Here is a 13,191-nt window from a genome sequence, read left to right on the forward strand (position 1 = left end):
TTTAACAATAAAGTCCCATTGTCGCTAGGGTATCCTACTTCACTACTCTCGGGGCCCCATCTTGTATTGTAAAACAACGGCGTAATAAAGGCACGGTAACAATTACTTCTCATACATACCTCAATAAATTACGTCACAACAGTACATATTCCTAGTCCCATTATACTAAACAATATCACAACAATCACACGCATTTCTTTACATTACAACTCATACAAAGTACACGAATATTAAAATATCCATGCTCTGATATATCCATACATCCATATTAACTAATCTTACACACTTCAACCATTTTCCAATTCACAATTTAAGCATGTGTAAACTCTAACATATCACATGAATAAAATGCACTGGTTTACTACTAAGTAACCTAATAGCGAAATACAAAATTAATTCTGACCACAAGCTAACAATCTACATAATTCTCTATATAATACTCAAACTCTTTTCTCAAATACGCATGTAAACTAAACAATACAAAGGTAATTCTACTTACTGAACGATCCAAGTAATTAAGTATACATACTATACATAATTACAATTGCCAACCCGTTCGAAGATTTGTTTTCCTTAGAATCTCCTCTCTAAGTTTTACCGCCAAATTACGAGTAGCTTTATCGAAGTAATCCTATTTGCTCAGTAATCTTCCCAGGAGAACTAAATTTTTGCTTGCTAGTTAGAAGTTATAATTCGGGTCGAAATTTTATCACTTTTGATGTCGCTTTGATTCGATTAAATCAAACTTGGCGGACAATGTCCTTCTCGCTGTCTGTCCACGTGGGCACGGATTTGGAACACGCCCCGTTCCCTCGCGGTTCCTCCGATCTAGGACAAAGCTGTAACACGTAGATGGGAAGTCGCTCGATCTAACGCCTATGCCGATTCAAGATGCCGCGTCGTCTCTCTGGTCACGGTAACCTTGCGTAAGAGATTAAGTATAGCCTGAGGCAGGTTCAGACATCAAACACGGCTTGTAATAATAACACCTTAGTTTACACACGACTAACGAACTGGGTTGAGCAAACGTGACAACCGGCATAATTTGTTGCCTAAAGCCAAAAAAACAATTTTCCTCTAGAATAATACTCGCAACAGCAGCAGTAGTCGTACTATCCCTCCAAGTATAAGAAGAATCCAATGTAAATGCACACCAATACATCGTCTTCGTTTCAGACGTGTAGTGTACCCTTCAGCAATGGCACATCATAGAAACGTTATCTGGTGTGTGTATGTGTGTGTGTGTGTTTGTGTGTGTGTGTGTGTGTGTGTTTTTGTGCTGTATTCTGATTGGAAGATAGAAAACTCGCCCTTCCTGGTTCTGATTGGTGGAACCTCCCATCCTCTTTCGATATGGTACTTGACCGTATGTAAACGCACGCTTGCCTAGTGTGTCATCTGTTTACAGGACAACCTGACAAGGTATTGACAAGCGTTGAATCCTCTACCATCGGTATGCTGTTTAAGCTGGGGTGCCTCATTTATATCAGGGTTATATGGACTATTACATGTATAACAAACACAGCTATTTGGAATTAAAGAGTATAAGTTGAAAGGCATGGATGTCTCAAGAGAGTATTGGTCTATGGACCGACTGAACGGAGAAGACTGCGACGAAAAACTGAAGCGGTGTCAGTGTGTTAACTCTCTTTGGTTAATCCACCGAACTCCCCTTTCATTGCCAGCTAATTATCTTACAAAAGAGAGATAATATTCAATCAATACGAAAATATCTATGTGTTTTATGTTTGTGTATGTCTACTTACATTTTTAAGACTTACTCAAAATTAAAACCCACACCCTTCTATGTTTGTCTGTGTAGTTTGTATATAAACATGCCTACCCTTTGGAGTTTGATAGTATATTTCTGTGTATATAAGTGTAGTATGCGTGTTAGTTTTCCTTTCCTCATGTACAATAATGTGTTATTTCATCCTCCTTCTTGCACATACTACCCTTTTCCATTGGATAGTATGTGTGAAATAATGGTCATTATGAACCGTGAGTTGAATACTAATGTAGATTATTGGACAGTAGGTGTTGGATAGCAAATCGATTGGTGTTGTATAGTAGATAACTTGTTAACATTACATTTTCCCCGTGTTCCATGCATTTTTCAAAAGGGAGGCGTAATGTTAAATTTCGCTTGTGTCCCTTACAGTCCCACCGTATTAAATTTTCTATGTGCCCTATAGATTCCCACAATATTAAATTTTCCTGGTGCCTGATATAGTCTCACAATGTAAACCTACGGCCTAATTTTAATTTTCCACTGTGTTCCATATCATCAAATAATACAACAGTTGTTGCTGTTCAATATGAACATCATGATTCAGCTGATCTCTATCTTCCAATCAGAATACAGCACAAAACACACACACACACACACAAATACACACACACACACATACGTACACACACCAGATAACGTTTCTACGATGTGCCATTGCTGAAGGGTACACACTCTCTCTCTCTTTCTGCTTGACTTTTTATGCATGCTATACCTACCATACTCGTTTATAAGTCGAGTCAAACTGCAAAGAGCAAAGATCCTGATCTGTCGTAGCGTAATGCGCCGCAGACCAGGATATAAGTAGCTTGTTCCACTGATTAATTCTAACAAACTGCACGGACCAATATCTGCCGGAGCATTGTGAGACGACAGATGTGGGTCTGTGCACTTTGCACGTGAATTCTTCTTACAAGCGAGTATATACGGTATGTTTGAGCGTACACGTTTAATAAAAATCAAGTTTAGGACACATTCAAATTGAAATACACAACTTATTCATCTGTTTACAAAACAATTTAATTTTCAATAAATACAAGTATGGTATGTTCATTACTGAAATATTCAAGTTAAAATTGTTTACAGTACTATCCAGCACTGTTAGTGATGAGCTTATGCATCAGTGTAGTAACAAATGAACTTAGAAGCGTAACTAATTTTCGCCCGTTACTTCCGACGATGGTTTAATGTATGTGCAAACATTTTTAAAACTGGTAATGTGTGAATGACATCGTAATGTTCTCCAGAGGATATGCGGCCGATTCAGCCATAACATCATACTTTGACCTTTCTTTCCACTCAGAACAAAGATTTATGAATGTTAAACTCTGGCGGTAGATGTAAGCTAAGGTGCAGTACCTTGTTCGATCTAGATACGGTCTTTTACATTGTACGTACTAAAAACAAACGAAAACGTACTACATGCAACAAGTTATTTATTTCTGTTTCCAGTAAAAATGTTACTTGTTTGTGTTATTTGGTTTATTGTTAGCACTGGCAGTTATACGATACTTTAAACAATTATAATACCATTGTTATTTTGTATCGAAATTAGATCATAACTAGATGATTTCCAATTACTTGAATAGTTTCTAAAAATAGTGTCATATCAGACAAAGATGGCTTCAGTACATATTTTGAATTTTGAGACTCTAATAAGCGTAAGTTATTGGAGATTCACGAGTTTCATAAGTTTTAGATGTCGTCTGCACGATAGCTGGCCAACAACGGGCACCTGCGGAGTTGATAATTAACATAATAGTTATGACGTCATTGCAGACGCCTGCGTATGACAAATTTCCCACAATGCAATATGCTAATTCCGAAGTCGGCCATGTTGACGTCTCGCAATGAAAGTTTTGACCTAGGGGTTGCCTTTAAAAAACCTAATTTCCGATTACTTTAGGACAGGATGATGACTAATTAGGAGCCTAGCTGCGATGATTTGAAGTTTAAATACTTGATTCTGTGTTAATACTAAGTTCCGGAGCTACTTTTAAACCAAATTTAGCAAAATTATCGACTAAGGTGCCAAATTTGTTGCAAGAACTTGGAATTTTTATCTGCAAGATTTCCGGATTGTATCGAACGCATTTATATACCCTGGTTCAGCAATAGACTAATGATGCACGCCATTTACCACCATATACCGTGATAATCGTACTTTAAGAGGCGTGCCGACCATGAGGAAACGAGGTCCGCGACTTTGTTTTGGATGACAGGAAGCGACCGAAGTCAACATGATGTCAGCAGAGGAAAGACTTGCGAGGTTGGAACAGCTGTATCTTGGTGAGTGGAATAGCGCCAAGCGGCGCTAAGATTGGGTGCCATTCAGTTCACCCATAAATCTTTGGTTTGCGAAAATTTATACTCTTACGTTGTTTTAGCAGCCATTGTTATGCTTGACATTTGTCAGCTGGAGGGGTGGGGGTAACCAGTACCACTGGTGACAGACCTGTTCACAAAATTCAGAACAGTTGTATGAGACAGAATGCAGGAAGAACGTGCAACACCACATGTTTTTCTGAGTGCAGTAATACCACATCAAAAGTATTTGCACCAGTTGCCAAGTTGATACACAGTTACTGCTTGTTCTTGATTGTACAGTATCTTCATCATATACATGATGTGCTTTACATCAGAGGTTAAAGTTTTCCAGAGTTACTGCTCAGAGGCAGCTGGTGCAATCTTAAATACTTGCATGATATTTAAACTGTTACCAAGGAGACAGAATTGCCAGAATAAACCCACAAACTGTTATACTTTAAGTGAAGCTAATACATGTTGCTAGATAATAGTCCTGCATTGTAAGACATATCACATGATTTTGTATTAGTGCTGTGTCTTAATACCCAAATAATGTATAGTGTGTTCTGATATCAGTTGACATAGGAATGAGTAGTCAAAATTTCAGGAACATCTCATACACTTGGCAGCCTGTATCGACACTCTTCCACTAATTTATGTGTAATTAATATACTTACTGTGCTGTCTTTATCCTGGCGGAATGAAAATATGACACTAGCAAATGGATGCATTTTCATGTTCCGTTGACATACATGTGAATTTGTTGCAATGTTAAGTAATTGAGGTATGCCAAAGTAGGTTCATGTGGGGGATATGTTTCTTGAACAAAAAGAAATGTTGCCTAATGGTTCCAATGGGCATAATATATTCTTTATTCATTTTGTTAAGTAATAATATTTCAAATTAAACCGATTTCGGCTTTCATCGCTTTCCAGCCAACTGAAATGTAGGCCAACAAAACTTGAAAACATGTCCATTTCTTTTGTGAGAATTTGAATTTATTAAGAAAAGACATCAGGGTAAGTAAAATTGTACAAAAAAACATTATAACTTTACTTTGTAGAAAAGCGTTGTTATTGGTTGCCAGTTGTGGGGGATATTCCTGAAAATTTGATGTTTGTTACACAGTTATCCGACATCAAAACATGCTAAACAGCGCCGTTAGTTAGACAGTAAGACCCAACAACTAGGGCTGTCAACGGGTACCCGGGTACCCGACCGTATTGAAAAACCCGGGTATTGAAACGTAAACGCGGGTACCCGTAAAAAAAAATCGCCACACTCGCCAACCACTTCAAACAGGTGTGACAGCTATGGCTTTAATTAGAAACCAGATCCCTGCTTAATATAAATAAACAACCCCTTGAACAAAAGTATCGGGTGATGTGTCTTAGGTTGTAGGACTAGCAAGATATATAATCTTTATAATAGCCCAAACTTTCTCCAAAATTCAAAAGGACCATCTCTTCACAGACATTGTTCTGAAGCATTCGGCTAAACATTTACATCTGGACATTATAATAGTTCTTATAGCAACTTAATTTTTTTACATCAGTGTTGCACTTTAAGTGAGCCCTGGGTAATTCTCCCATTTCAATCTGCCAGTATCATTATAGGGGGACAGGAGTGCATAAAATATACCCCTGACAACTCCAATCAAGTGGAAAACTGCAGTGTATTTACTGCAGCACTAAAAGTTGAGTTACTCATGCAATTCATTTAGTGCTATATATAGTTTTTGAACTAATCCTAGATAAAACTGGATATACTATGATCATGTTCGATAAATTTTTCTGATGTGTGATCAGAATGAACTGGATATGACAGAGCAGTTATAATAATTTGATCATCTAGCAATCTTAACATCTATACCGATTTTGAGATCTATCAGTTTTAAACTTTATGATATGATGAACTTGAAAATTTCTCGTTTTAATTGCAATTTCTATTTTTGATGAAATAATTTAATCAATGACTGATAGTGATCATGATTTGATAGTTCCAATTATTTCATGATGGTTCTTTAATAATATTTTTGATAGTAATAGTGGTATAACAGAGTATCATAATCATTAATGTTTTTAGTTTACGCCAAGCATGTTTATTTGTAAAATGCTGTTCTTATTATTGGATTTTGTCACCTGAGGTTTGCAGGCATACTAGTTGATTTTATTTCTTTCTTCCTGTTGATTGTTTGTTTTGATCAGAATGCTTTCTTATCCTTATGTTCTCTAGCACAAGTTTGTTATTGCTATACCTCCTAAACAATTGTACTTGGAGGATTACCATAAGACTTTGCACACTCGTTCATCTCATGGTCCAGTTGGTCCCAAGTGAATATGATGCTGATCAGAAATCCAGTATGGCCATCTTGGTGGCCATTCCAAAACTTATTGGCACTACTACTCCTAAATGGATGGTCATATCAACATGGGAACTTTTACTAAAATACTTCTTATGATGCCTAGTTGATCCTAAATGAGAATTGTTCCAATGTGATGTTCAGTAAGCCCACATTAGCAGTCTTGAAAATCTTATTGTTGCTTATCCTACATTGTTGGTCTTATTAACATGGAGGTCTGTTACAGCAATGCTTTTCATGATGTCTAATTGCTACTAAATGAAAATTGTGCCAATATGGCCACCACTGTGGCCACTGAGAAAATCATATATCACATTTACCTATAATAAAAAGACAACAAAAGACTTTTTAAAATGTGCAGTTGGTCTTGAATGAAAATGATGCCATTCTAGTGTCCAATATGGCTGTTACACCTTGATCATCTTGAAAAGCATGTTATTACTTCTCCTTATGTTATATCAGCACAAGGTTTCACTAGAAGACTTGTCTACTTGAAAGACGTTTTAAAAACTTTCTACTCCTGAATGGTTAGTCATATTGAATTAGTTGGTTTTACTAACAGGCTTCAACAATGTCTGGTTGATACTGAATGAATATTTTGTTATTACTACTTATCCTGAATGGACAGATATATTAGTAATTGCATCAGAACATAATAGTAATTGCTTCAGAAGACTTAGTCCTAAATGAAAATAGTGCCAGTCTGATTTATTATGTAACTATCGGAATGGATAAGCTTTATAGTCTTGTTATCACTAGTTCCAGTGAATGAATGGTCATATCATCTTATGTTTTTACTGAAAAGATGTCTTATGGTGTTTTGTTGATCCTAGATTAAAATGGTGCTGATCTCACGTCTAATATGAGGCCATCTCAAAAATATTGTTTTTGTGATTCTTTTTAAATTGTAAGTTTTCTTTAAATGGGCTTTTCATCAGAAGCATTCTTTATGGTGTTTGGTTGGTCCAGAATGAAAATGACTAACACTCTATATGAGTACCATGTTTTCTGCCTTGAACAATTTGTTATTTCTACTCTCGCCAAATGGTTGGCTGTATTAACATGGGATTTTCATTAGCAGACTTTTTACAGTACCTAGTTGGTCCAGAAAGAAAACTGCCAGTTGTACATCTAATATATGTGTAGTGGCTAAGAGAAATGTCTTGAAAATTGTATCACTACTTCCCATGAATAGATGATCCTTATGGCATGATGTTTTCACCAAAGGCTTCTAATGATATCTACTTTGTGAAGAATGAAAATGATGCCAGTCTGACAGATCATATGTCAACCACAGCAGCTAATTTGAAAATGTGATCACTGAGGAATATCAAAGATGGTTTTAACACTTAGCAGTTAAAAGGTACAGATAGGCTTAAATTGAATTCCTGGAAGATCTTTTCAGCAAGTAGTGCATCAGTCCCTTTCAGGGACTCTTGTTGCTGGAACACTTCTGGAAAAGATAGAGATTAAGTAAATTTTGAGAATTAAATTTCTTTATTTAGTTTGTTTACAACCATATGTAATATTACTGCTGGATATTCAGAGATATGTGGGGATACATTCTGATCTGTAATGGAGAGTACATGTTTTTTGTTTGCCATTTGGAAAACATCTTCACCAGAACAGGACTGAAGTGCCAGGATATGATATACATTTTAATTTCTTTTTTTCAGTTTCATTTATTTAAATTCAGTTAGGTTACTTTCAAATATTTGGCCTTCCAAATATTTGGCTTGATATTTAGATCCACATTTTTCTCCACTAAAGTAAAATAAATTATAAAGAAAACAAATAGGAGAAAGTCATGGATATGCATGTCTGTGTACGTGTGTAGACATTATTATTATTATTATTATAATTCAGGAGGAGTGTTGGAGAGTAATAGGGAAGCTGTTAGCATTGAAACTCTCCTAGATGTTCTGGTGGTTCTCTACGAGGAATGTGCAAATTCTTCCATGCGCCGGGAAAAGAATATTGCAGACTTCATTGATTTTGGTAAGTACATAAGCCAGTACATTTGCTTCTGTCTTCAAGTAGTCCAATGGTGTATGGATGTTTCAATATCAGTACACTACCATATCAAATTCAAATGGGAACAAATTCTTCTTTACTGATGTTTTATCCCTGTCTGTTTGTTGGTTGTGGAACTTCATTTATTTACTGAAGATTTTACTTGGTGTTATGAAAGAACACTATCTGGCCAAATATATTGTTTAGGACCATTGCAAAATTACACTGACAACATGAACTAAACCCAAAACAGCTTTTGGTAAAGAAAGGCCTGTGCAGTTTGCACAGACATAATGGTACAGTTTTTAAATGTCCACTAGAGTCTGTCCGACAAAAATGAAATCAGACAGAAGCATTGATAATTCTGCTGTATATATTATGTCTGCAAAGGAATGATCGGGTCAAGGGGATATATTTGAATCTTCAACCTTTGTGTGTTGTCATTGTTGTCACTAGCCTGTTTAAAAAAGCTGTGCACTTTGCAAGCCCTGCATGTCACCTGCCTTTTCTGAGGTGTGACTGGTCTTCCTCTGGGGTTGACTTATCTTAAATCTGCAGAGGTTTATTACATTGCATATGGCAACATTCTGTATATACATTTTTGACAGATTAGCATCATCGATTGATTCGGAATATGTCCTCAGTCTGCCATTTTGGGAAAGAATCATAACAATTGGGAACAAAATTTCAAGGAGCAGATTTGTAACATTGGTAATTCTGCATTATTTTAAAAATCTTGTTTATCTTGTTTTCTACAGTTTGTGCTGTTGCATGAATCCTGTTTAACACATGCCACCCCCACCCACCCCCCCCCAAAAAAAATGAACTAGCATATGAGCATACAACAAAGTGATTTTGTTGTGAGCATAACAAGACATGTTACATTCATTTATGTCAATTCAGTATGTCTTGACTTGTAGATCAACCACCATTATTCAGTGCCAGTTAAGCAGTGTAATTGAGTAATGAGATGGTTTCTTTGATGATCTACATATTAAATACATTTTACCAACTGTAGTTGGCAAGATTGTACAAATGTGAACCTGTAGTTTTTTATATTTGGTGGTATTGTCTCAGTTATGACATGCAGTTCTAATGCAAACAACATAATGCTATTGTCATAACACAGTCACTGATTCTATTGTCAATAATGTAGATAAGCAGCTATACGTCTTGTCTTTTTATGTATCATTCTCCCTTTGTGCAAGAGGCATGGTGGCTGGATGATTAGCATGACAGACTTGTGACTGAAAGGGTGCTGGTTAGATTTCTGCTGTTATTTTTTTGTCATTATGAAGAAGCTTTGATGTAGAACAATAATGAGGTTTCTATTGTTCAGGTACCACTGAAATTGTTGTACTGCAGTATTTTGGAACAGAGTACATTATGTACTAGTGTATACCACAATTATATCAGGAACCAAACATTCCATATTCTTATGCAGTGGTGCTAGATTTTTGGGGGGGAAAATTACTAGCTTGCAAATAACATTTAAATGAATCTTACCCTGATTTATAGCAAACCGCTAAAATTATATTGATGCCAAAATGAAGATAATTGCAGCACATTTCAAAAATGCATACTATCAATGATTGTTTCCAAGTTTGCTATAAAAAAAAACTAGATCAATTGAAAGTTATGTCACATACTCTTTTTCAATTTTCCATACAATAAAAATGCTTTATTACAAAGAAAGATGGACCAATCCGGTGGCCTAGTGATTAGAGCATCTACCTCGGATGTAGGAGGTCATGGGTTCGAACCCCGGCCGAGTCATACCAAAGTCTTATAAAAATTGTATTAACATCTGCCTAGCTTGGCGCTCAGCATTAAGAGGTTAGTGTTAGGACTGGTCGGCCTGGTGTCAGGATAATGTGACTGGGTGCTACATCATACTACATGTCTGCAGCATGATGCCCTAGTGCTAGACATCACTATAAACTGCCACACTGCAGACATCGTAGTGATATGACTGAAAAATTGTTAAATCTATGTTAAAAATCCTAATCACACACACACACAAAGAAATGTGCATTTTAAAATAATGAAAGTCTGTAGTGTGACATTGCTTTCATAAACATCTCATAGCATTGTGCTGCTACAATAGACTTGTATGTGCTGCATTGAAAGAATAACATAAAGATTAAAACGGTTATACTACTTATGAAACCAGTTCTGTGAAAATATCAACCTGACCTCTTTACATTTATTGGTCTGAAATTTGTTTTTTCATGAACAACAAAAGGCATTTTGAATTTTAATGCTACTTTTGAAGCATAGGTACTTTTAAAAAAAATAACATTGAAGCTCAACACCTTCCTGACTGGCCATTGTTGTTAACAAGCATTGTGGCAGACTTAGAGTAAAAATGTAATTACTGTGTGGTGCTTGAAAATAGATTCATGAAAACAAGTGATGAATAAAGAAACCATTTTCATAAAATTACTTTGTTTATGGCATGGACAACCACTAATAGAAAGCAGCCTTCAGAGATATGTAGATGAATTTGGCATTAAATAAAAATTAAATTACTCTCAAATAATGATTTTCTAAGTCTGTAACTAGCTTTTTGTATACTGCTTTCAATAATTTCTTTAAATGAGGTTTTGGAAGAAGTAGGGACAACTAAGGGAATATATGACAAATTACAAAATATAATTTATTGAGATAGGACATCAATGTTACCACTTGATATAGAATAGTTTGTACATTTATGCATATGTATAAGCTAACATATATGTGTATGTAAGCAATCTACATGGATGTACATTGTAACTAGGTAATTTTTCTGAAGGACAGTATCATGGAGGCATGGGAAGTTGATAGTTAAAACCTTGCATTTGTTTCTGTTATCCATGTTCATCAACCTATGCATCCTTAGCTTCTGGGTAGGTCACTGATAAATGTCACTTGAAATGTTGCCACTCTCAAAGTATGGATCTGTCACCTGCCATAGTCGGGTTAGGACTTATGGGTTTCCCCCATCTGTTAATGTGTCAGCTCAAGGAGTGAATACAGTAAAATCAGTGAGGGGTGTCATAAAAACCACAAACACTACAGCTTCAAAAAAAATTGTGACTGACTTTTGTTAGATAGAGTAGATTTCTGCTTGGCTTTGGGGAGATCCACCAGACAGTAGACATCCACCACTTGTAATAGACGCTTGATCCCTTGCATAGGTGTCTTTGTCCACTGGATTGAGTGGGAATCTGTAATCCATGATGTGCATACTGTACATTCAACCAACATTAAATACCACAGTGAACCATTATACCAGTAATATCATGGACCTCAAATTTTAACCAATGAAAATGACATAAACAGTATTTTTAAGTAAAATCCCCATCCCTAAATAAAATTATTCTTGTGCTAAAGCAGTCCTTGAAAAGAACTTTTTCTACAAAATGGGCTTGGGCCCATAAAGTTTCATGCAACTCCGTCTAAGTAGATACAAATTTGCAGAGTAAAATGATAAAAGTTCTTATTGTGTTATTGACCAAAGTGTATGCATCATGTGTTGTAATTTGGTTTTGTATGGTGCTCAATGGCACAGCAACAGAGATAAATTATTAGTGCAGAATCAGTTGAAGTAATATCCCAGCCCAAGTACACACCACATTTGTTAATCTGGGTGAATCTGATGATAGTATTCGAACCTTGTCATTTTGGTCACGTGTCTAGCACACTTAAAGCTGAGATTCCAGTGCTCCTGCCTCTTTTAGATGCCTCTTGAAACATGGAGAGTGTTCACTGACTATTCCCCATCCCCACGAAGGCTTCATGTGTTGTAAGAGCGTGAATTGCCTACCACCATAGCCAAGGATTGAAAGGATTATCACTTATAAGTCAAGTCAAGCCTGCAAATAACAATAATCCCAATCTGCCTGCACATTGTGCAGTGGCAGATCTGGGTCTGTGCAGTTTGCAGTTGGACTCAACTTGTAAGCAAGTATACTTGCTTGTGGGTTAAGCTTGAAAAGCAGGTTTTATAACAAGGATATAAAGCAGTCATGTAGGATAATGTATCAGTTCATTGTACAGATAGAAAAGGACGCAGTGTTCTTTTAGTTTCATTTTGCAGTTGAAGAATGCAAACTAAAAACAATTCAATGGGCATAGTCTCGTATGATATTGTATTTTAAATGTGTGTGTGTGTACTAAACATCCCACATTTCAGAACATGTGTGGTGTAGGAATTGTCATCCATTGTTGCACCTGGAGCACACATTTGTGTTTCCTACAATTGTGTGTCCTATGTCCAACCACCAACAACAAATCTTGATCCCTCCACACCCACTGGCCATGTTTTTTTACCCACCCCACCCCCAATGCCCCTACTACTTTTCTTTTGTCAAGTCCAGCCACATCTGTCTTGGTGCAAGCAGTGGCCAACAACATTTCTCAATCAAATCATTGTTTGTAGCAGTCTGCTTAATTAGAGTGTAAAGGTGCTAATTCAACATTTGTAGCAATCATAATTTATTTCATGTTGAAATAATAACAGAAGGGTCTAAAAAAAAAATTGCAGATACACAGTTTGTCAATTATTTTGGGAACAACAGTAATTCAGAAAACAATGTGAATTATTATAAGCAATGCTGATGGATAATAAGTCCATGCTAAGATTGCAGCCCAGTTCATGTCAACCAGATATATAAATGTTTTCATGAGTTATTTGGGCACTTGATAAAACATTATTACAACATGTAAGTGTCCAAGG

The 13,191-nt window shown here is 36.2% G+C and overlaps 1 protein-coding gene across 5 annotated transcripts in view; it reads left to right on the forward strand.

The window, feature by feature from the left end:
- Positions 1 to 3,622: 3,622 nt before the first annotated feature.
- The window catches only part of LOC149805431 (serine/threonine-protein kinase MRCK alpha-like), a 183,280-nt gene continuing 173,711 nt past the window's right edge, over positions 3,623 to 13,191 (forward strand). For all 5 annotated transcript variants that reach the window (XM_089950010.1, XM_089950011.1, XM_089950013.1 and 2 more), the window contains exons 1-2: positions 3,623 to 4,078; positions 8,325 to 8,456. In XM_089950010.1, the coding sequence (XP_089806136.1) occupies positions 4,030 to 4,078; positions 8,325 to 8,456 (181 nt within the window). In that variant the 5' untranslated portion in view covers positions 3,623 to 4,029. The remainder of the gene's footprint in view (positions 4,079 to 8,324; positions 8,457 to 13,191) is intronic.

The sequence above is a fragment of the Sinohyriopsis cumingii genome, chromosome 2 (genome assembly GCF_028554795.1).
Source record: "Sinohyriopsis cumingii isolate HCF-2022 chromosome 2, ASM2855479v2, whole genome shotgun sequence".
Taxonomy (NCBI): Eukaryota; Metazoa; Mollusca; class Bivalvia; order Unionida; family Unionidae; genus Sinohyriopsis; species Sinohyriopsis cumingii.